General features: G+C 35.8%; 1 protein-coding gene across 18 annotated transcripts in view; it reads left to right on the forward strand.

The window, feature by feature from the left end:
- Positions 1 to 23,527, forward strand: part of DIAPH3 (diaphanous related formin 3) — a 508,438-nt gene that overhangs the window by 246,203 nt on the left and 238,708 nt on the right. For all 18 annotated transcript variants that reach the window (XR_012010017.1, XR_012010015.1, XR_012010016.1 and 15 more), the window contains one exon: positions 2,268 to 2,369. Coding sequence is in view for 14 of the 18 variants with exons in the window: in XM_072782860.1 (XP_072638961.1) it covers positions 2,268 to 2,369 (102 nt within the window). In the remaining 4 variants the exon portion in view is untranslated. The remainder of the gene's footprint in view (positions 1 to 2,267; positions 2,370 to 23,527) is intronic.

Consider the following 23,527-nt stretch of genomic DNA (forward strand, 5'->3'; position numbering starts at 1 on the left):
TTGACTAAAAAATAAGAATTTCATGCTATTTGAAGTCTTGTTTTAATTTTAAAAATATGTACCTAATTATAAAATGAAGAACTGCTGATTTTGAACAGAACATGAAGAAAACATTATTTTATAATAATCATCATTTTGGTAAGCTCTGTTCACACTCATGATTTTATTTTGGCATATCTAATCACTTATTCATATATAACTAGATGTCAGTAGTATGTTATTTTTGATGTCAGCTTTCTACCTCATTCTTGCCCACTTGCCTTCATTTGTCTTTTGTTAATTAATTCAATTAGCAAATATTTTATTACACCCACCATGTTCAGGGCATTATGTCAGGCTCAATTAGACATAGGTTTTACCTTTTTGGAACCTATAGTTCGGCAAGGAAGATGACATTTACATATAAAATTATAATACAAGATAAACATGGATAGATCAAGATTTTTTTTTTTTTTTCCGAATTAGAGGGTGTTTTAGAGGAGTACTGTGCCATGTGTGAAGGTGAGGGTACTTACATGTGTGCATGTGTGGAGGTGAGGGTTCTTTGGTGTTGAAATATGGATATAGAAAGGGCAGTAGGATTGTATGAGTTACATAGCAAGGATCAGTTATTCTGGAACGAAGAATTCCCTGTGCTGTGAGGGAAAAGCTGGAGGGTGTGTGGGCAACTGCTAAGAGTTTAGTTTGATAGGACCTTAGGATTGGTGAAAGAATGGTACCTTTGATAAAGGGAAAGACAAAGGAAGTTTGGCCTGTATTCTTACAAATCATAATAGTCTTAATACTTCACAAAGCAAAACTGATGAAGTGAAAAATTGATAAATTCATGACAAAAGATAATTATATATTAACTACAAATATTTAAGGGGATTTGATATTTATCTAAAAGGATACTGAAGAAATTCAGAGACCTGATTAGTAAATAACTCAAATAATCCAGCTGTCGGCTAGAATGGTTGAAAGAAACATAAATAACCATGTCTTTCGGCCTCAGGCAATTTTAATTAGAGAAATTTTTCTTATATGGAAAAATCTTCTACCTGTATTGTTTTTATTCAGTTGGTAGTATTAATAGTAAATACTTTTTTTATGGATGATCTTAAATTGCCACTTTTTTTTGTTTGTTTTTGGCCAGTCAACCAAGTTTTTGTCCAAAGGTACACAGTGAGTCCAAAACTTGTTCTTTGATCTAAATACTTTGATATGTAACATTCTCTAACATTATTTTTAACTAATGACACTTGGGGGGGAGTTTTTCCCGATATATATAGCATGGTATAGGCTTAATTATAACTTGTACTTGACTTTGGGTTTGTACAGAGTATATTGATGCTATAATCTGGGGTTGTGAGCACCAACCACTCTTTTAATTTTAATATAGGGACACTAACTTGTTATAACACTATTATAGTCAATTATAATTGGATACAGTGGATCTGTATAGACTTTGTCCGCAGGATTGTGTTATCATTTAAGTTCTAACAGGGAAGATAAGTTGTGTGTTTATTTGGTCTTTCTCCATTGGGAGTATTTCTCTTGTCTAAATGTATGTCTTGGGAAAGGCCATGCACAAAGAAGACAGAATAACCAAGAACCTGTGGTTTCTGGACTGCAGATGATACAGGCAAAAGGCCATGGGCACTTAGGTTCCTAAAGGATTTCTTTATAAGCTTTTTATCTGCAAAGTACATCATCCTGTGTCTTCAGTGCCTTTTCAGATTTTCTTTCCCATCAGAAAAGTTAGTTTGTCTTTGTTTTAGAAATATTTTAATTTTTATTATTAAAACTGTAATCGTGTTGATTAAATCTTGCAAGCACTTTCATTAAAACTCTCTGGATTTCATTTCTTTCTCTTTCCTTTTAGTACCAATATGATAATTTCTTTTATCCCCTCAAATGAAGTGTTAAAATGTTTGACTTTGCTGAAATTTCTGACATTTAATTCCCTAAAGCTGAAATATAATTGATCACATTTACCCAGGTGAGAAAGCTATTCCTTTGGTGTAGGTTGAGTTTTCTTTCTCAGTTATATAGTTAATCAAATAAACATTCAGCAGTGCTTGATATGAATATATAACTCTGGAGAGAGATGAGGGAAATTGACTCTTTCAAGATGCAGAGACTGTCGTATAAGGCTGAAGTTACCTAGAAATAAAACTAAAGATTGACTTTTTCAGTGGTTTGTTTACCATAGTTTATTAATAAATCTTTTTAGAATTTAGGAAGCGTATATAGTGAAGATATTTTCTTGTGGTTTTCATTTTTAGAACCTAATAAAGCATCTTCCTGATCAAGAACAATTAAGCTCACTGTCTCAGTTCAAGAATGACTATAACAACCTATGTGAACCCGAGCAGTTTGCTGTTGTGGTAAGTACTGTCTCTCAGCGTTAGCTTTCCTGGGCGGGGAGTTTTAGACTCTGTCACACAGGAAAGGAACTGTCAGGCCTTTTCACATCAGGATTGTTTCACAAATCTTTAATATCCATTCTGCCTTTTTTTTTTTTTAACCTAAGGATGTTTATGGGAAATTATCTTGATTTCAAATATATATGTTGAAATTGTAACCTCAAAGGAAGTCCAAAGAGTTTTTTAAAAGTATAAACATGATATTTTTGCGTGTGTTCTCTATTTCATGTCAAAAGGTAAGATGAAAACTGCACTGCTGTGACTGAAGAGTATATTTATGATTTATTCTGGAACTACGTATTCCAGCATATTACAAGAGTAGCTTCAGTTTTTGGTTCTAATCTCTTACCTCCATTCATCTTCTATGTTAGACTCTGGAATTAGAAATATAGTCTCTTTCTGGAAAATGAGGGTGAAAAAATGAATACGTTTAAAAAAAATCTTTAAGATACCTTGATAATCATCTTGTTTCAGCCTCCAATTTTATAGAAGTTGGGGTCTAAAGGGGTGAAAATACTTATCAATGTTATATATTAGCTGTGCTGCAACTTAAGATTTTATCAAGCTTGCTTTCTTCTTTTCTTTTTTCCTATCATTAAATTATCATTTTGAAGTTGGTTACATTCAGTCATCCTGACAATACTTTAGTGTTTCATTTCTTTTTTATATGTAAGGTTATTTTTTTTCTCTTTTATCTTCAGTTCTATTACCAATCACCAGGGTATGATAGAATTGTTATTTGATATAATTTTGAAAACTCGGGTTGGGTAACTGCAGGGCTCTCTGCCTACCATATTTTGCATGTGGTTGGCATTTGCTGAAAAAAGCAAGATTTTTCCTTTTTTTTTTTTTAAGATTTATCCTATTTATAGTCTTACAATTTTGATTATAAAACTTTATAACTTATTTTCTTTACAAAAATGTTATTCTTTTTCTTACGCAGTTCTCTAGGGTTCCATTTTTTTCTCCTCTTTTTCTCTTTTCTTCTGTATTTTCTTATTTGCTTTATATTCTTTTACCTGATCACTTTGTCTTTATTTTGATCCCTGTTTGATGCTCTACCTGTAATGTCTTCCACTGGGAATAAGTGAGTAAGGGAGAATTTGCATTAAATTTTTAACTACAAACTACTTAGAGATTTGATTTTTGCCCATCTTTTTTGACTTGAATGAAGATTACAAAATGCAAAATTACAATTTTAAGATATTTCCCATTCACATTAGATCTGAAATACATATGTGAAAAATGCCTTTTTAGCAAGTAACTTTTACATTGCACATCATCACAGAACAAATGTAAAACTCTTGGCATGTTTTAGTGATTTTCACAGAAGAATGAGCTTGAACTTGCAGTTATTTTAGGTGTATTTAAGATAGCCAAGTTATGCCCTCCTTTGAAAATCTGAAGTTTGCATCGAAGACCCATGATTTACAAGCAGTGTTGTCATAGGGGTCAGAAAGCTAAAACAATTATATTTCTAGATACTAATGCTAGAGGTTATAGTTTTGATTTTAAGACAGAGATGGACCATTTCCATTTCAGGAGGTGTCAACTGAAACTTGACCTTGAATCTACACATTCCATGCCAGGTCATACCTGACTGCAACTGGAATTTAATGTAGAAAGATTAATGCTATTGAAAAACTTCTGCTATGGACAATATGAACACTGCTTTATCATATGTTTGTGAATATTCTTGAACACATTTTCATAATTTCTAGTTTGTGTGGTACTAACATTTTAAGACCTAATTGCTTTGGTGAAGAAATGAGAAAGAAAGTTGAGGGGGAAAAATACCGTAATACAAGCACACACACTATATATATAAAATATATATAAATATAAATATATAGGATATGTTAAAATAGAAATATATATAAATGTTTTGGTTGAATGATAATGTTCTTCAATTATACCTTCTTGCATTCCAACTTTTCACCATTCCCAGTCTGTCTCCCTCTACCTCTCAGACACCTCCCCCACCAGAAAAAGAAAGGAAACCTGCTTAAAGTTCTAAACAATACTTGAGAATTACCAAAGGAACATGATGGACAAAACTTGTAGAACAGTGTGGAATGCCTCAAGTTTTTGCTCTTGCTGGATTAAAAGCTCAATATTAAGTTTCTTTAAAGAGTGATATGATATATTTTCAATTTACGAGATTATATAAGTAAGGTGATTTGGTGGTTTTAGGTAACTGATTATTATGTGTATTTCTATGATTCCCATTATACCGTTTCAGTTTTAAAGTAATAAATTATGTTTGTATTGAAGGTGGGCTATTACCTTGAGGAAAGATAAACTACAGATTCCTACACGACTTTGATCTTGTAGAACAACATTTACTTCTTGATTAAACTTCGGCTTAAAGTACGAATCATTTCTACCTAAAAACCATCAGTGTATCAGAGACAAAGAATAGGCAAGGATTAGGATAGCCTTTGCACCCCCAAATAAGGCCAACACTTGCCTTTTCATTTTCACCCAAGACAAACATACTTTTAGTTCTATATCATCTTCAGGCTTTGTAATCTGATAGTGATTTCTTTTCTTTTTTTTTTTTTAAGATTTTATTTTTTTATTCACAGAGACAGAGAGAGAGAATGAGAGGCAGGGACATAGGCAGAGGGAGAAGTAGGCTCCATGCAGAGAGCCTGACGTGGGACTCCATCCAGGGTCTCCAGGATCACGCCCCGGGCTGCAGGTGGCACTAAACCACTGCGCCACTGGGGCTGCCCTGATAGTAATTTCTATATTGTTTTCATTTTAACAAAAGTCATTTAACAATAGCTCAGTTGATTAAGCATCTGACTCTTGGTCTCTGCTCAGGTCATGATCTCTGGGTCATGAGATTGAGCCCCGAATCAGGCTCTATGCTAGATGTAAAGCCTGCTTAAGATTCTCTCCCTCCCTTCCCCTCTCCTCTCTCTCTCTCTCTCTCTCTCTCTCTCTCGCTCTCTCACTCTAACTAAAAAAATATGTATGTATATATCAGTTAAAACTCTAATTACATTGTTTACCAGTTTAACTCTTTCTTTTATCCAGTTATATAAATTTACTAATTTGATACATGTGATTTCTCAGAAAGGTGTGTTCCATTTCAACAAACCTCAAAATTTGATATGCTAAAACTTACTGTAGTTGTTTGCATTAAATAATGAACCTTAATTCCTCTAAAGAATTATGTAAAATTCAATAAACAAAAAGCATCTCCACCAGGACATTGGTATTTGTTTATTTTATTTTCTCTTTGATAGAAAGGCAGTGTGCAAAAGTAACACATCCAAAATACTAGTAACCAATGTCAATTGAAGACCAATTAGAAAAACATGTAAATTAGAAATATGTTTTACTTTTGTCATGTATTATTTAGATAGAACTTTTTAGGACTGTATTGCCTATATAGAGTGTGGTATATAAATAGACTATTGAGAAATACTATGCCAATATTCATTAAATTGTATGTCCTTGAAGCTTTCTTTCAATCATTAAACCATTTGCTATGTCTGTATTCTTTCCAGGTTTCCAGTAATAAAGTGTTTCATGTGCATTTTATTTCTCCCTTGAAATTGGAAGCAAAATGTTTTAATGCAAGTACTATCATTATTCCTTTAAAAAAAAGGACCTTTTAATTCATGAATACTAAATATAGGTACTTTTACGCTATGAAGGATTTAGTCACTCATCTGTTACTTTTAATAATTCAGTCTTAAGGTACCAATTCTCTTTGTAATCCTTATGTCCTGGACATTGGCCAGTATGAGCAGGAAAGTTCTTAGGTGTTCTAGACCTGGTCCTGTCCATGCGCTGTAGTCTAGTTTGTGATGGTGACATTGGTGGTAGTTGGTGGTCTGGTCTTTTGGAATTGATCTTCTGGTGCTATGAATTCAAGGCCTAATAGTTTCAAGATACTGTTAATTTGTTTTTGTCGCTGGGTATAGTACACTTCTATGCCCTATGTTTTCTGGGAGTTTTTGACATATGAAAAATAATACCCCATCCAAAATCTGAAAAAGTTGTCATTTAATGCTGAGAGATGAAAGGTTCTAGTCAAATGGCATTTTATTTATTTTATTTTATTATTTTTTAAAGATTTTATTTATTTATTCATGAGATGCACACACACATACACACATACACACACACACACAGAGACACAAGCAGAGAGAGAAGCAGGCTCCATGCAGGGAGCCCGACGTGGGACTTGATCCCGGGACTCCAGGATCAGGCCCTGGGCCGAAGGCAGGCGCTAAACTGCTGAGCCACCCAGGGATCCCCTCAAATGGTATTTTAAAGGAGTGCTGTGAGAGGTGGTCTGTCTCTGAATCTTTTTGTGTGACTTGAATGAGACAGTTTGCATGCTGATTTTATTTATTGGTTTAGGTTCTGGGCAAAAAACACTGAATACTGACTGATGTGCTTAATTTGAAATATTCTTTTCCCAGGGCTGTTCAGGACTCTCTGTTGTTGAGAAATTGCTTTATATTTGGTATGCCCTATCCTGGTGCTTTTATTCAACCTAATTTTCTATCAGTAAGTGAAGAAGTGAAAATATACCTGCCTGTCTCTCTGTTTGGGTTCCTTCCTTCCATCTTTAGCTCTAACACCTCCTCACTTATCCTCCGCAAATCCTGACTTCTTACCAAAGGTTGGCTCCCATTGAGTGGGACTTGATTTTTGTTGTGAGACCAATTTTTATATTTGCAGTTTTTTTGAATCAGTAAACCATTAGGTAAAAATCACTGTTTTCACACAATCGTGGTTTAACTGTATAAGAAGTAACATAAGTGAATATTCATTGGGATCAGAAGATGAGCTAAAGTTTGGAAAAATGTCTAAAAATTTGCATTTGAAACTTGGTGCAAAAGTTTTTGAGTATTTGTCTCCATATTATTAAATTAGGTTAACCTGCCTGTTCTTCAAAGGGATTAAAACATTTATAGGAAAGGTTGAATTGAACAAATGTCCTGTTTGTGTTCTGTATTTTGAGCTGCCACCATTTGGTGTCACTGTAGGGCAGGGCTTTTAAACTTTGTGCAGGAGAGACCTCCATTGGTTTCTTTTTTTTTTTTTTTAATCAAAAAATGTTGTAGGAAGTTTATGCATATTTCCCTGCATTAAAAATGCCTGTTTTAAAATATACGCTAATATTCTTGTAAGACATTTAAATAATGTATAAAAGTATTGAATACAATGTGAAAGTTCCTTGTATCTCACTACCTCACTCCATTCCATACAAATTATTTTTAACATTTTGTTGGACTTCCAATCCTATTTCTTTGTATTCATAAATATATATGTGTTCATATGAACATTTAGAAAAAATACATTGTTTTGAAACTTTCGTTATAAAAAACCTATTTGGAGATCTTTATTATCATGATGTACTGTTTTTAAATTCTTTCTTTCTTTCTTTCTTTCTTTCTTTCTTTCTTTCTTTCTTTCTTTCTTTCTTTATTTATTTATTTATTTATTTATTTATTTTATGATAGTCACAGAGACAGAGATACAGGCAGAGGGAGAAGCAGGCTCCACGCACCGGGAGTCCGATGTGGGACTCGATCCCGGGTCTCCAGGATCGCGCCCTGGGCCAAAGGCAGGCGCCGAACTGCTGCGCCACCCAGGGATCCCTGGTTTTAAATTCTTAAATGGTATTCTTTGGTCTCTCCTGTGACTTTTTTTTTAAACTTTTATTATTCTAATGAAGGATGGTTAGTTTGAGGGTTTTTAAGAAGTTTGGATGCATCTTCATGTATGTATTTGAATATACTGTTCAGAAATATTATGCCAATACCCATTAAATTTAGGTCTCCAGCATTTTTTAAAAGAGTGATTCTACATTCATCCTGATATATGCATTTGAAGGCAGTGTATCTTAGGCATTGTAAGTGTGGTCTCTGGGTTTAAATCCTAGACCAGCCTTATTAGCTGTGTGCTCTTCAGTAGTTATTTACTTTTCTGTACCTTAATTTTCTTACTTAGGAAATGGGACTATATTATTTCCTGTTGCTGCTATAAAAAATTACCATAAATTTAGTGAGTTCCAAACAACAAAAGTTTATGATCATTTAATTCTGGAGATCAGAGGTTCAAAGTGGGTCATCAGGGCTACATTCCCTCAAAGGCTGTAGAAGGGGATTTATTTCCTTTTTCCAACTTCTAGGGGCTGCTCACATTCCTTGGCTCAGGGTCCAGCATCTTTGTGGCTTTTGTCATGTCTCCTCTGACCCTCTCCTCTCCTTTTATAAGAGCCCTGTGATTATATTGGGCCTATTTGGATAATCCAGGATGATCTCCTCCCTCAAAAGATTCTCAATTTAATCACATCTACAAAATCCCTTTGAAGTGTAAAATAATATATTTGAAAGTGTTAGGATTAGGGCAGCCCCCGTGGCTCAGCAGTTTAGCACTGCCTGCAGCCCAGGGAGCGATCCTGGAGTCCCTGGATGGAGTCCCACATCAGGCTCCCTGCATGGAGCCTGCTTCTCCCTCTGCCTGTGTCTCTGCTTCTCTCTCTCCTCTCTGTGTATTCTCATGAATAAATAAATAAAATCTTAAAAAAAAAAAGTGCTAGGATTAGTACATGGTTATTATTTAAGGGAACATTATTCTACCAATCACAGAGACTGTAATAGTGCCTACCTCCATTGTGTTCTCCTGAGAATTAAAAAATTGATATAGTGAATATGTATAAATCCTCTTATAATAATAAACTCTAAAGGTTAGCTTTGTAATTTTTTTAGGAAAGAGTCACAGAATTTCAATTGCTAGGTTAAAGGTACTTTTAATCTTGATAGTTACTGCCAAATTACTTTTCCAAGAGGAGTGTCAGTGTATACTTTTATGAACTATATATATGGACTTTTTTCTGGTATGGTCTCCAGTATTTAATTTTTTTTTGTTTTTATATATTATAGTTCTTGATTATGAGATGATATTGAACAGTTATTATATATTTGTTATTTATTTTTCTTTTTTTTTAATTTTTTTTTTTTTTTTAATTTATGATAGTTAGAGGCAGAGACACAGGCAGAGGGAGAAGCAGGCTCCATGTACTGGGAGCCCGATGTGGGATTCGAACCCGGGTCTCCGGGATCGCACCCTGGGCCAAAGGCAGGTGCCAAACCGCTGCGCCACCCAGGGATCCCTGTTATTTATTTTTCTTAAAACTGCCTGTAATACCTTTTTTCTACTATCTTTTTTGTCCTTCATTTGTAGGAGCTCATTATGTAATCTGAGTGTTACTTTGTAAATATTTGCCATTTTTCTTAATACTTCTCACTTGTCTCTTTGCTTTTATTTATGTCTATTGTATTTTTTGGCAGTTTTGAAGTTTGATTTTACTCAACTATCAGAAAGGAGGAATACTTAGCATTTACATTGATGTGGATAGAACTGGAAGTTATTATAATGAGTGAAATAAGTCAGCCAGAGAAAGACGATTACCAATATGTGAAATATAAGAAACAGCACAGAGCATCATAGGGTAAGGAAGGGAAAACTGAATGGGAAGTCATCAGAGAGGGAGAAAAACCTTGAGAGACTCTTGACTCTAGAAAACAACCTCTGAGGGTTGAAGGAGGGGAGGTGGGTAGGAGTTTGGGGTAACTGGGTGATGGGCATATTAAGGGGGGGGCACATGATATGATGAGCACTGTGTGTTAAATAAGACTGATGAATCATTGACCACTACATTTGAAACTAAGCATTTACTTTATGTTGGCTAATTGAATTTAAATTAAAAAAAAAAAAAAGTGAGTTGAGATAAAGAAGACTCCTGTTACTTAGTGATAGGAATGTATTCTTGGTGTATGGACAAATTTGGCCCTTTGTATATAATAGGACCAGTTGATTCTGTCTTTATTTTTATTTTTTAAAGATTTTATTTATTTATTCATCAGACACACACAGAGAGAGAGAGGCAGAGACCTAGGCAGAGGGAGAAGCAGGCGCCATACAAGGAGCCTGATGTGGGACTCGATCCCAGGACTCTAGGATCACACCCTGAGCTGAAGGCAGGCATTTAACCACTGAGCCATCCAGGCATCCCTGATTCTGTCTTTAGTTTGATTGTGGGGAATACCTGTAAAGATGTAAAATGAGTGTGAAATGCCACAGACTTTACTGCGTCCCTAACATCCTTCAGTTGCTTTCTGTAGCTCATACATGGATGTCTTCAGTTCTTCTAAATAGCATAGGCTTTAAAAAAAAATCATTGAGGTATAATTGACATACGATAAAATGCACTTATTTAGAATTTGTAGAATCTGATTAATTTTGACAAATGACTATACTCTTGAAACCATCCCCATAATAAAGATAATGAGCATGTTTCCTCAGGTCTTTCTAGAAGCCCCTCCTTCCTATCCATCCAGAACTCAGTCTTTTTTTTTTTTTTTTTTTTAAAGATTTTATGTATTTATTCATGAGAGACACAGAGAAAGAGAGAGGCAGAGATGCAGGCTCCATGCAGGGAGCCCAATGTGGGACTTGATCCCGGGAGTCCAGGATCACGTCCTGGGCTGAAGGCAGGCGCTCAACCGCTGAGCTACCTGAGCATCCCAGAACTCAGTCTTTAATGAAGCATTCCTGCTGCTCCTCCTTTCTCTGGTCTCAGTTTTCACATATACTTCATCTTTCTTTAACTTGCTGAACTCTGAAGGTACCATACTTAAGCCATTTGGTATGCTTCCCTTTCCTCCTCCTTTCCATTTTGAGAAAGACTCCTCTGAAATACTTTCCCTATAAAATTCAGTATCCCTCCTCTTTGTTACCATAATGTCCTGTGCATATCTCCAAATGGCTCTTATACCCCTAGAACATAATTGTTCTTTTACGCATGACAGTCTTCATTTATGCTTAGAACTTTCTGCAGGCTGAAGTAGCTCATGTTCATCTTCATATTCTCAGCACATGGTATATCTTCTGGCACATGGTGACATAGGATATTAGCTAAATGAATATGTGCAATAAAGAAGACATGAACAGAAAGTAAGGAAAATATTTGGTAAGAACAATAAAATAACAAAGTTTGAAGAATTTTTTTAAAGAAGATTTTGTTGTTTTGGAGCAGTTTTTAGTTCATAACAACGGTGGGAGGAAGATAAGAGATTTCCTATATACTGTCCTGCTACCACATCTGTGGCCTCCCCTATTATCAACATCACCCCCACCTCAGAGTGGTACATTCATTACAGTTGATGAACTTGCTCTGACATGTTATTATCATCTAAATTCCATAGTTTACATTACAGTTCACTCTTGGTGTACATTTTCTGGGTTTCAACAAATGTATAATGATGTGTATCCATTTTTATGGTATCATATGAATATTGTTATTGCTCTAAAAAGTCTTTTAAAAATCACTTTAAAATTTTTTAATTTAAATTTCAATTAGTTAACATACAGTGTAATATTAATTTCAGGTATACAATATAGTGATTCATTGCTTCCGTACACCTGGTGCTCATTACAACAAGGGAACTCCTTAATTCCTATTACCCATTTAAACTCTCCCTCTAACCAACTTCCTCTGGTAACCATCAGTTTGTTCTCTGTTAGTTAGGAGAGTTTATTAGTTTGCCCCCCTCTCTCTCTATTTATCCTTTTGCTCCTTTGTTTTGTTTCTTATTCATTCACTGGTCGATGGATACTTGGGCTGTTTTCATAATTTGGCTATTGTAGATACAAGATTGGGATGCATGTATTCCTTTGAATTAGTACTTTTGTATTTGGGTAAATATCTACTAGTGCAGTTGCTGGATCATAGGGTAGTTCTATTTTAACTTTTTGAGGAACCTCCATATTATTTTCCAGAGTGGCTGTACCAGTTTGCCTTCCTATCAGCAGTACAAGAGGATGTCCATTTCTCCACATCCTCACCAATACCTATTGTTTCTTACATTGTTGTTTTTAACCATTTTGACAGACATAAGGTGATATCTCACTGATTTGATTTGCATTTCCCTGATGATGAGTGATGTCAAAGCATTTTTTCATGTGTCTGTTGACCATCTGTATTTCTACTTTGGAAAAATGTGTGTTCATGTCTTCTGCCCATTTTTTAATTGTATTATTCATTTTGGGGGTGTTGAGTTTGTTAAGTTCTTTATTTTGGATACTAACCCTCTGTCTGATATATCATTTGCAAATATCTTCTCCCACTCCATAGGTTTGCCTTTCAGTTTTGTTGTTTCCTTGGCTGTGCAGAAGCTTTTCGTTTTGATATCCCATGAGTTTATTTTTACTTTTGTTTCCCTTGCCTCAGGAAACATAAAGTCACTTTTTAAACTAAAAATCTTAAGTATTTTTGAGATAATTATTTTAATTTTTGTTAAAATTAATCTCTCTAGATAATGACTTCTCTGTGGCAAGAATGGGTGAATTCAAAAGCAAACCAATAACTTATGACATAAAAGTCTGAATTCACTCTTTTTTTAAAAAGTAGAACTTAACCACCCTGTGTAATGCTGCCATTTGTTCAACTGTCACAATACACTACTGTTCTTTCGATATCACACCTATCTTGGACTTTTACCATGATGCTCTTTGAACTCAGAAGGCCATTTTTTTTTTCAGTCCATTGAATATTCAGGGTAGCCTGTAGGTATTTTTTATGATACCTAGTGGTTTTATTTTATAATAGATGTTGAGGAAATTATGATTTGTTGCAAGAATCATGGCTTATTGAAACACCTTTAGGAAAAACTGAGCAAGATAGGTAAGGAATCCGAGAGAATATCTCCACTGAGCTATTGCTTTCCCAGCCTGAATATCTCCAAGTCTGTCTTTCATGCTTTAGGTGTTGATTATTTCAAGAGCTTTGCAAATGTTCTGCTACAAGATCAGTAATGTTTCACGGAGTTACCACTTTAAAACATAATAAAAGACATGAAGTTAGTATGATACAATTTCTTTTCCGTTTTGGTTTCTGTAATTACTTCTTCCTTTTCTCCTTGATAATTCATCTTCACTCTCGCCTGTCAATGAGCGAAATCTCGCCAGTCTCTCCTCCTGGAAGATAGAGTTCTGTTTTGTCTTCTGCTTTTTGTGCCTGTCCTGGAGTCCAAGTTCTTTCAGATTCCATGATGCTTTAGACAGCGCTTTGGCAAACTCATCTGCAAATCTTTCACTACCCAGGGAGGACATTTGTTTAGAATAATAAATGATTATAACTAGATTCATAGCTATTTAAATCTTAGAGGTCTGCTTCTCTTAAGATCCTAAGCATTCAGCTGTTGTTCGGTTATTCTTGTCACTCTGCTTTGCAACCTTCTTGACATGCTTCTACCAGGATCCAGGACTTAATATAGGCTCGCCAGCACAGATGGTTTTTCTTTCACCTAGTTCAGGGCTTATTAATTTAGCTTGCTTTCGATTCTCATTGATTTGCAGCTAAAATTCTGCAGACATGTAGTTCCATAATTTTTCTCATGCTCTGATTTTTGTCTTCTGTCACCTTCAGTAGTTTAAGCCAAAATAGTCACAATACTATTTGAAGTTAGAGACATTTTGTTGGTTTGAGGAGTTAAAATCAGTTGTCAGTTGGAAGGTATCTTCACCTTGCCCACTCGACTCTAATAATTTTCTCAGAAGATCTTTTTCCATTTTTCTACACAGATATTTTTTTGTAGTTCTTCCTACACATGACACAATGGAATTAGACATTGATAAAACTTGTAAAAGTCCACTTCTTCTCTATACAAGCTTAACAGGTAGTACAAAATAATGTGTAATACATGTGTCGATTCAACCAAATATACCGAAATATACAGAAAATTGGAGGTTTTCTTATGTTTGACTTAATATGGCTTCACAGCCAATAGATTGAGTATGTTTAAGAACCATTCTGCTATTGATTTGAGCCGGCATTAGAGTCTTATGAAATGGCTCCAGGTAGCAATTTTTCCATTAATGTAGACCCTGGCCTTTTGATGTTACAGGGGACTTAGGTTGCCAGATATTTTATGGAAGAATTGAGACCTTGAAGTTAAATTGGTAACTGCACCACCATCTGATCTTTTTATTTTAATACCTTGCTCCCGGGGTTCTGAAATGATTTATTGATTTGTGCATTTATATGACAAATATTTATGGAACACCTACTGTGCACTGGGCATTGCTCTAGGCCCTGGGTGAGTTGCAGTGGGTGTGTCTCTTATTCCTTATTGGTCTTCCATTTCTGAAGATGCTAACATTATACACATAAACAGTAAAATATCAAGTAATAATAACTACTCCTCAGGAAGTAGTGGGGTGAGGGTACATGTACATGTGTATGTGAGATTGACAAGACTAGGGAACACTTCTGAAGAGATGATATTTAGCCAGGGCCACATAACTGTATTTTGCTGTGTCGCTGTCTTGGGGAGAGCACATCACAGACGGAGGAAACCATGAGCACCCAGTCTTTGAAGGATAAGTGAGCTTGGCACAGCCAAGGATAGTGGCTGTGGCAGAGTAAGGAGTGGTAGGGGATGAGGTTAGACTTCCTGGGCCTTGGAGCCATGATGTGAGGCCCATATACTTTATTCTAAGAAAGCTGTCAGGGTTTTTAACAAATAAGTGAAATGATCAGACTGATGCTTTATGAGTATTGTTCTGGCAGCTATGTGTGGGGGGACAGATTGTGGGGTGGGGGCATAAACTGAAGTCAGTGGCCATTTAACATGCTATTCTAACTAATTATTAAGGTGAGGAATAGTGCTGGCTTGCCAGACTGGATGGCATGGTCTCTGGGTGAGCACTGGTCAGATTCTGGATGTATTTGAATAGATTGGATTGGGGATATGAGAGAAATCAGGCTGACTCCAAAGTTTGTGGCCTGTGTCACTAGAAAGATAAGCATTTCCAGTCACAGAGATGGGGAAAAAGGCGTGCCAGCGGAAGAGACTGGGAAGGAGCCTCACTTAACATGTCTGTAGACATTCAAGTGGACACATGAAGGGTGTAGTTGGGATGTAAGCTAGGAGTTCAGGGCTGGAGGCATAAATCTGGGACCATGGCATTTATAGCTGTGGCTCTGGGTGAGATCACCTAAGGAGTGACTTAGAAATGCCACACAGGAGGCAGGGAATGGCAAGGCGAAATATGCAAACCCTACTGATTTGATTTTGTTTTGTTTTTGTTTTGTTTTCTTCCCCCATCATCTCCCAAGAGAGGGACTCACCAGCAGGAAGGTTTTGTTTTTGCAACTACCACCTCTCTGAGGAGAATTGTCACCCCCGGTCTAGGGAATTGTACCAGGTGATTTTTATGGTATGACACTATTGCAGTTTGTTTCAAAAACGAAGTGTGAGGTCTATTTGGCATTTGTAGAATATAATTCATCAGGGACTTTTGGAAAGAAGCTACTGTTCATAAGAATATGTATCTGCAGAAAGAAAGAAACCTCTTTTGCCTCTGAACCTTGCTCTTTATATGAAAGAAAATGGAATAATCTCTAATATATCATAATACTAAAGGTATAGTGACTATATCATAAACTAATATAAAGTTAAAATGTCTAAAGTAAGTAGGCATATTCCATGATACAATAACCCTCTCATTTAATCAAGGGATTGAGTTCATTTAGTTCAAATCGACATAAAAATAGTAATATCAAATCCTGCCAGTAAGGGGGTGGGGGGAATCACTCACATAACTACCAATTGTATTCTCCGTAGAGTGGGAGGGTAAGTTGAATTGAGCTCTAAACGAGTTCTCTTACGAGCTTTTGTTACCATCGTTCCCTTGAAATTAGTAGAATGTCAGCTATATTAAATAACTTTGCAATTCCTTAATTTATTAGAACTAATGAAAACACAGCATGATCAGAATAATAAGCTCTTTTACTGAGTTACTAACTCACAAAGTTTGAATTTTCAACTATGATTTATCTTGATCTTCCCTCTTTATTCACTTGACGGCAAAAAGGTACAATGTTTGCTTGTGTTTTATATAACATGCAGGAAAATGTGAGAAAGATTTGATATCAAATAGTATCTACCTCAGTTTATCTTCAACTAGTCTATTTTTCACACACCAGCCAGTGATGTAAGTCAGATAATATTCTCTTTACCTATAATCCTAGAATGGTTTCCCACTTCAGGGGAAAATCCCAAATCCTTGGTGGTCGACCAAGCTCTATAGAGTTTACCATTGCCTCCATATTCATTTTTTTTTTTTAAGATTTTATTTATTTATTTATTTATTTATTTATTTATTTATTTATTTATTTATTTATAATAGACATAGAGACAGAGAGAGAGAGAGAGAGAGAGAGAGAGAGGCAGAGACACAGCAGAGGGAGAAGCAGGCTCCATGCCGGGAGCCCGATGTGGGACTCGATCCCGGGACTCCAGGATTGCACCCTGGGCCAAAGGCAGGCGCTAAACCGCTGAGCCACCCAGGGATCCCTGCCTCCATATTCTTGATTCATCTTCTACTGTGTTTTCTCAGCTAACTCTGCTTTAACCACACAGCCTCTGTACTGTTCCTTGCAATGCCAATCACATTCTTGAGGGTTTTATATTTGCTGTTTGTTCTCCTTGGACCTTGCTTCCACCACATAACCAAATAACTTATTCCTTAATGTCCTTTCAGTCTTTGTTCATATGTCAACTTCTGAAGGTCTTCTCTGAGCACTCTGCTTGAAATTGCATGCCTACTTGCCCAAAGCACTTCTTTTCCTCATCCCTGCTTTTTCTCCCAAGTATTTATTGTCTTCTCATTATATTATGTTCTGTCAATTAACCTATCTATTAGTCTATCATAAGAATGTCTATCACATCAAGAATCATTGTCTCGGTGAATTCCTAATGTCTTGAACACTACTTGGCATGTAATAAGCACTCCATAAATATCTGATGAATGAATGAATAAATGTTCCGTAACATACTTTATGATTTATTTTAAATACTGAAATAAAGTATGTAGGCTTAGTGAGGCTTGTTATACAACATATTCCTATCATTGAGACATGGATCTGGGTTAAAACAACTTGGTATTCCAAATTCCTTCAAATATCCTTCATTGTATTTCTAACCCAATTAGACAGGTCTGAGTTTGAATACTTAATTTACCACGTACCAGCTATGAAACTTTGAACAAGTCTCTTAACACTCCTCAATTTCATTTTCTTTATTTATAAAACATGTGAATTTAGAACTTATCTCATTAGGTTGTGGTAAGATTTAAAGGAGGACATTTGTGGGTGGTCAGTAGAGAATCAGTACCCAGTTATGTTAGCTGCTGTCCAACTCCTCCTCATACTTGTGTTTTAAATGTTCTCATGCGTTGAGGTCCAGTTGAGAACCCACTTTCTTGCTTTGAGTCCTTTCCTAATTTACAGTTGGAATGCTCGCTCTCTCTGTTCTCTGATCCTCTTTCATGTTTTACACTGAGAGTTACTTTCAGGTTATGCACAACCTCATAATTCCAAATCCAATGTAATCCTTTTGTGTCTTGTCTGTGTACTCTCGACCTAGGGTCAGTATTTCACCCTGTTAACTCTATCTACTTGCTTGTCCTCTCCTTCAGCTCCCATGTGCTGCTTGTCTGATTACTTCCTGGACTCTTTTCCCATTTCTTCTAATACTTAAACCAGCATCTTACTCAGGTTCTGTTTTCTTCTCTCTTTTCACACACTCCTCTTTCTCAATAATTTTATCCACCCCACAATTATTTATTAACTCCTTTTAGACAATGTTTAGACATTCTAGACTTTTTGTACTTTGTATATTTTTTAAATATGCAAAATTCAGTGTTGCACAAAGCAGCATTGGGGATAAGTAAAGGTGTGATGCAAAAGTAGCTACTGACTGATGAACATTTTGGTTGCAATCAGTTATCCTAACTCCAGGGATCTTCTCTTGAGACATGGTGCCAGAATAGTTGTTTTCTGTTTGTGGGAACAACCTTCAAGAGTACAATTCTAGTTACTGAAAACCTGATTAGGTTAAGTTCCCCTGCTGCTCTTAGTTGCACATGTTAGAGCCAAATATATGAGCTACGTAGACTTGACTAGGTCTATTCAACTGAAGACCTTAGCCTTAGAAATCCCCTGAAATTAAAATCATCCAGTGGCATACAGTAACAGCTTAATGGTTATTATTGAAAGCATAATCAAGGACAAAAGATACTAGAAATTGAATTTAACTCTATGAGATATTACAACACAGCAGGTTAGACTTCTGCTTATAAGGCATCCCATGCAATGGGGTAGCTAGAGATTAGAATCTGACTCAATGTTAGTTTAGTCTATTTTTTTAATATATCTGAGATTTGTTGCATTTAGATGAGAGTTTGAATGATAGCAGAGAGAATAAATTTTGGAGTTTCAGTTCAATGATGTAAGTGTCACACTCAAATGAGTAACCGTAGAGCAGCCAAGTAACTACATGGCAGTTAAATTAGTTGACTTCTGTATAGTAATATACAGTTCACAGAGTGGGTTTATATACATTTGCCTGATAGATCCCTCACGGCTGCCCTTTAAGATTGCAGGAACTGAAACTCTCATATAGAGTAGGTGCCTTAATCTCTGTATCTTATAAACAAAAGAGAAGGACTCATATTCAGGATTTCTGTATTATCTTTTGTTTCAACCGCACTATGTTGTTTCGAGATACAAGGCTCTTGACATGTTAGCAAAGAAGTAGATGTATGTATACAGGAGGTGGGCAAAAGGCAAATGAAGGGAAAGGTTTTTAAAAAGGCTTTAGCCTACATTGCGTTTCTGCTTAAGACCAGTCCTATCCCTCCTTTTCTTTGCAGAAAACCAAATATCGTTTTGTATCTTCAGAAACTCAGGGCCCAAGTGGGAGGGAAATCTCTGTCCTTCCGTGAAGAGCCTGATAAGTGTATGTGTTTTTGGAATGTGAACTGCCTTATTGGGCTCATTACTCCTTAAGTCTGATCACTGAACTTCATTAGGAAGCCTTTCCCTCATTTCCTGTCCTCTGGTTGACAGAAAACTGGCACTGGGATGCTAAGGATGAGAGCCCTTGAAAACTTTTCTGGGATACCCAGAATCAATTGTTAAGTTTCATTTCACTTATTTTGCACAGTGGCTCCTGAGACGGAAGATGATGGTGTTCGGTGCTATGTTTTTCTGGCTCATTATAGTACTTGTCTGAGTTTTGTTTTGTCTTTTCCTTTTCTCTCTTTGCTTATATTTTCATTTTGTGTTGAATTGTATGTTTCATTAAGCATTCTTATCTTCCATACCAGACGTGGCCTTTTTGAAAGGATAAATGTGTTTGTTTTCTTTCCTCTAACACTGGGTCAAGTTTCCTGTCCTGCAACTCAACTATTATCCATTATTAATGTTATTTTTCTTTCTTTACCAAGGATGGCAATTTTGTATCTAAGTCCACGTATTATATTTATTTAAGGGATGGGATAGGGAACAAAGGGATTTCCTAGCCCCCTTTATTGGAAAGCAACTTTTTATATACCCTTGGCCTAATCACTACCAAATTCTATGACATTATATTTGTCCAAGTTCCCGTCTGCTAGGAAAATCTAATTGTGTGTACTGTAGCACTCACAGTACATTAACTTATATTGATGCGTTAAATAGTCACGATTTAGCATAAATTTTAATATGTTTAAGAGTTCTCATGGTTGGTGGCTTTATGCTAAAATTGTGATTGAACCCAGTGTTCTGTTGATTTCCCCCCCCCCCCCCCACCTGTGTCACATTATGTGTCTTCCTGCAGTAAGCCATGTGCCATTACTAAAGTTTTATGCTGTGGGCAAGTAGAGTTTTTCTATTCTCTTTTATCAGTGTTTTCTTTGAAGGTAGCTGCCCTTGGAATGACTAGCCACAGTCAAGCCCCTAAATCATTCTGATCAATTCAGTGCTGGTATGTTCTGAAAGGATTTAAGGTTCTAGCAGCTTTGTAGTCTCTTTTTTTTTTTTTTTTTGACGTTATATTTATGCTTCGCCTAAGTTCTGACCCGGAATTTTTTTTAAAGCATTCCACAGTTTGAATGTAATTAAGAGAAAACCAGTTCACTTCATGACAGTCCTTCTCTTGATTAATTTTCTATCTGTTCTCTCTCATTCTACTACTTGACACACTTTTTTGCCTTGTTTACTTTTCTACTTTTATCTCTTAGGAGGGCTGTGTTCTTAGCCCCTTATTTCTCACTAGGTTCTTATAATCTCCTTTGGAATGATTTGTAATTCTGACTGCTGGTTTTAGTAGTTCCCTCTCTTGCCAGTTAAAGACTACCTTTTCCCAGACTTTATCCTCCCCTGAGATGCAGGTTTTCACTTATTTTTTTCCTAACTATGCTCTGTGCCGGAGCCTGAATCCTGCCATCAGACTGCCCTTTGTCTCACCACACCTTATCAGTATCTCCCTAGTTCCCCCATTTCGCCTGCAGTGCAGACACAGACCTGGCCCCTCCAACACCTTTGGACAAAGTACAGACATACTTTATGACTGAAGGGCAGAGATGTTGACAGAAAACCATATCACAGTGACTTGGTTGGAATGCTCCCGAATGCACCCACCAAGTCAGTGGCTTGACTATAACCTAAACCTAAATGCTGAATGAATTTCTGAAAGGCCATTGATTTTATTTTTAGAAGCCTGTGAGTGAATTTTATTTGTCCTTGTGTAGAAACAGAGAATAAGAATTGCAAACAATTAATACTAAGAGACATGGCAAGGTGTGTGTCATTCTTAATGGGTTTATATCTGGAATAAATACAGAAAAACCTTTGCCATTAATATTCTGGCGTCAGACAAAGAGCAAGATTTTGTAAAATAGCATAGGAGAAATCAAAGTGAAGGCAAGGAATTGGTCATTTAAGTAAGAGTATTTGGGGACACTTGTTACTTTAAAATATGAGGTAGTTAGCAAATGTCACAGGAAAAGGCCCTCTTATTCTTCATCACTTTTGAATAATCTAATCTACAACACAGAGCTTTTCCTGTGTCCCTGTCTCTTCCCTCCAGTATCCCTGACCCTGCTTCCCCTTAGTACCACCCAGAACTTGAATGTCTGCTAGTGAGATCAGCTTCCGGAGATAGAGATAAAAGGGTCAGCTGGTTAGAATTACATCCAAGGATCTATGTTATGTATGTACATATGTTTGCAGGTGGTGGTGGGGGGTCTATCAATTCCAACTTTCTCTTTTACTCTGTGACTATTTTTATCTGGTCCACTGATCAATCTTGAGCATGTAATTAATTAGCCACTTGCAAGTGTAGAGGATTTAGCCAAAGTGGCTCTTAAATATAAGTATCATGTTTATCGTATTTTGATGATTTCTCTTAATCCCTCTTTTATTAAATGAAGGCCTGCAAGCCAGGCAGAGGAATTGCCATACCTGGAATGCTTTTGTTTCATACATGTTAATGAATGGTAATGGGAAGCCAACTTTAAAATAGAATAAAGTGTGGTTATTAATTTTAGAATGATACTACTGAGAAAATCTAAACCTTCAAAGATGTGATACTGGGCCAGTCTGTCCTAACTGCATTTTTTTTTTTCATTTTTACTGTTGATTATTTACTATGTTTCGGGCCCTGTGCCTCACATTTTAAACGTACTGTCCTTTCCCACAGAGCTGCTAGTGATCTCTTATGATAAAACTAAATGGATGAAAAAAAAAAAAAAAACAACTAAATGAGATTATGTCACCTCCAAGCTTAAAATACTCTAAAAGTTTTAAAATTTACTTTGTGTTGTATTAATACAGCCACTCCAGCTTTATTTTAGTGATAACATAGCCTATCCTGTTTGTCCTTTATTTTTTAAGCTACTATTATTACAGGTAGCATATGAGTTCTTTAGTCCAATCTAATGATTTCTACTTCTTCAGTGTAGTATTGACTGTTTTCTAATGTGGTTATTGATATGGTGGGATTTGAATCCATAATGTTGCTATATCTATTTTCTTTTTCATGTATTCTTTGGTACTCTTTCTCTTGGATTGAGTATTTTAGTGATTTTTATCATTTTCTTGACTTATTAGGTATTACTCTTTGTTTTATCGATGGTCGCATTAGTGTTTATACTATCTATTTTTTAACTCCAATTGATATACTGCTTCATGTGTGGTATAAAGTCTTAGAACAGTGTACCCCTGTTTTCCAACACCTGGGGGCTTCATGCTATCGTTATTCTACATTTTCCCTCAGCAAGGGTTTAAAACTCCTAACACATGGTTATTTACTTCCAAGGATCAGTAGTCTTTTACATCTACTCACATACATATTTCCAGCGTTCTTCCCTTGTCTGTGCAAATCTTTCTTGCGTTTAGAATCTTCCTCCTTCTCCCTGAAGAAATGGCTATAGCATTTCTTCTAGTGCTAATGAATTCTTTTGGTTTTTGTATGTATGAGCAAGTTTCTTCCTCGTGTTCATTTTGAAAAATATTCTCATGGATATAGAATTCCAGACTGATACCTTTTTCTTTTGGTCCTTCAAATGTGTTCCTGCACAGTCTTCTTGTTTGAATTATTTTGGGCAAGCAATCTGCCATCACTCTCCTCTTTATTTTTTTGTCCATGTCTCTTTTATTCTTTATTGTCTGTTTTCAAAAGTTTTCTCTTCATCACTAGTTTTGAACAATTTGATTTTGATGTACCTTGCGTGTAGTTTTCTTCATATTTGTTGTCCATGGAGTTCATTGAGTTTGTGAATCTGTAGGTTTACAGTTCTCATTGAATTTGAAGATTTTTACCATTATTTTTGTTTTTTTCAAATACTTATTCTCTACCTCTCTTCTCTGTTTCAGGGACTTAAGTTGCATATATTTTATTATTACATATATATTTAGTCCTTTTAAAGGTGTCCCATCTCACTGATGCTTTTTCTTTTCTTTTTCATCTTTTTCATTTGTGATAATGTCAATGACTGTGTATACCAGTTAATTATTTTCTTGTGTGGGGTTTAATCTGCTGTTTGTTTGTTTGTTTTCCATTCATTCATCTCAGACATCATAATCTTTTTCTATACAAATTCAGACCTGGGTATTTTTAAAAATATCTTTCATCTCTTTAAAATTCTTAATTTTTCCACAACCTTCTCAACATGTGAATAGTTTTATAATAACTTTTCTCTGTTTATACCTCTGTCATTTTTGCATTCTTGTATCAATCTTTCTCATCAATAGT

Source organism: Canis lupus, chromosome 17 (genome assembly GCF_048164855.1).
Source record: "Canis lupus baileyi chromosome 17, mCanLup2.hap1, whole genome shotgun sequence".
In the NCBI taxonomy this organism is placed as follows: Eukaryota; Metazoa; Chordata; class Mammalia; order Carnivora; family Canidae; genus Canis; species Canis lupus.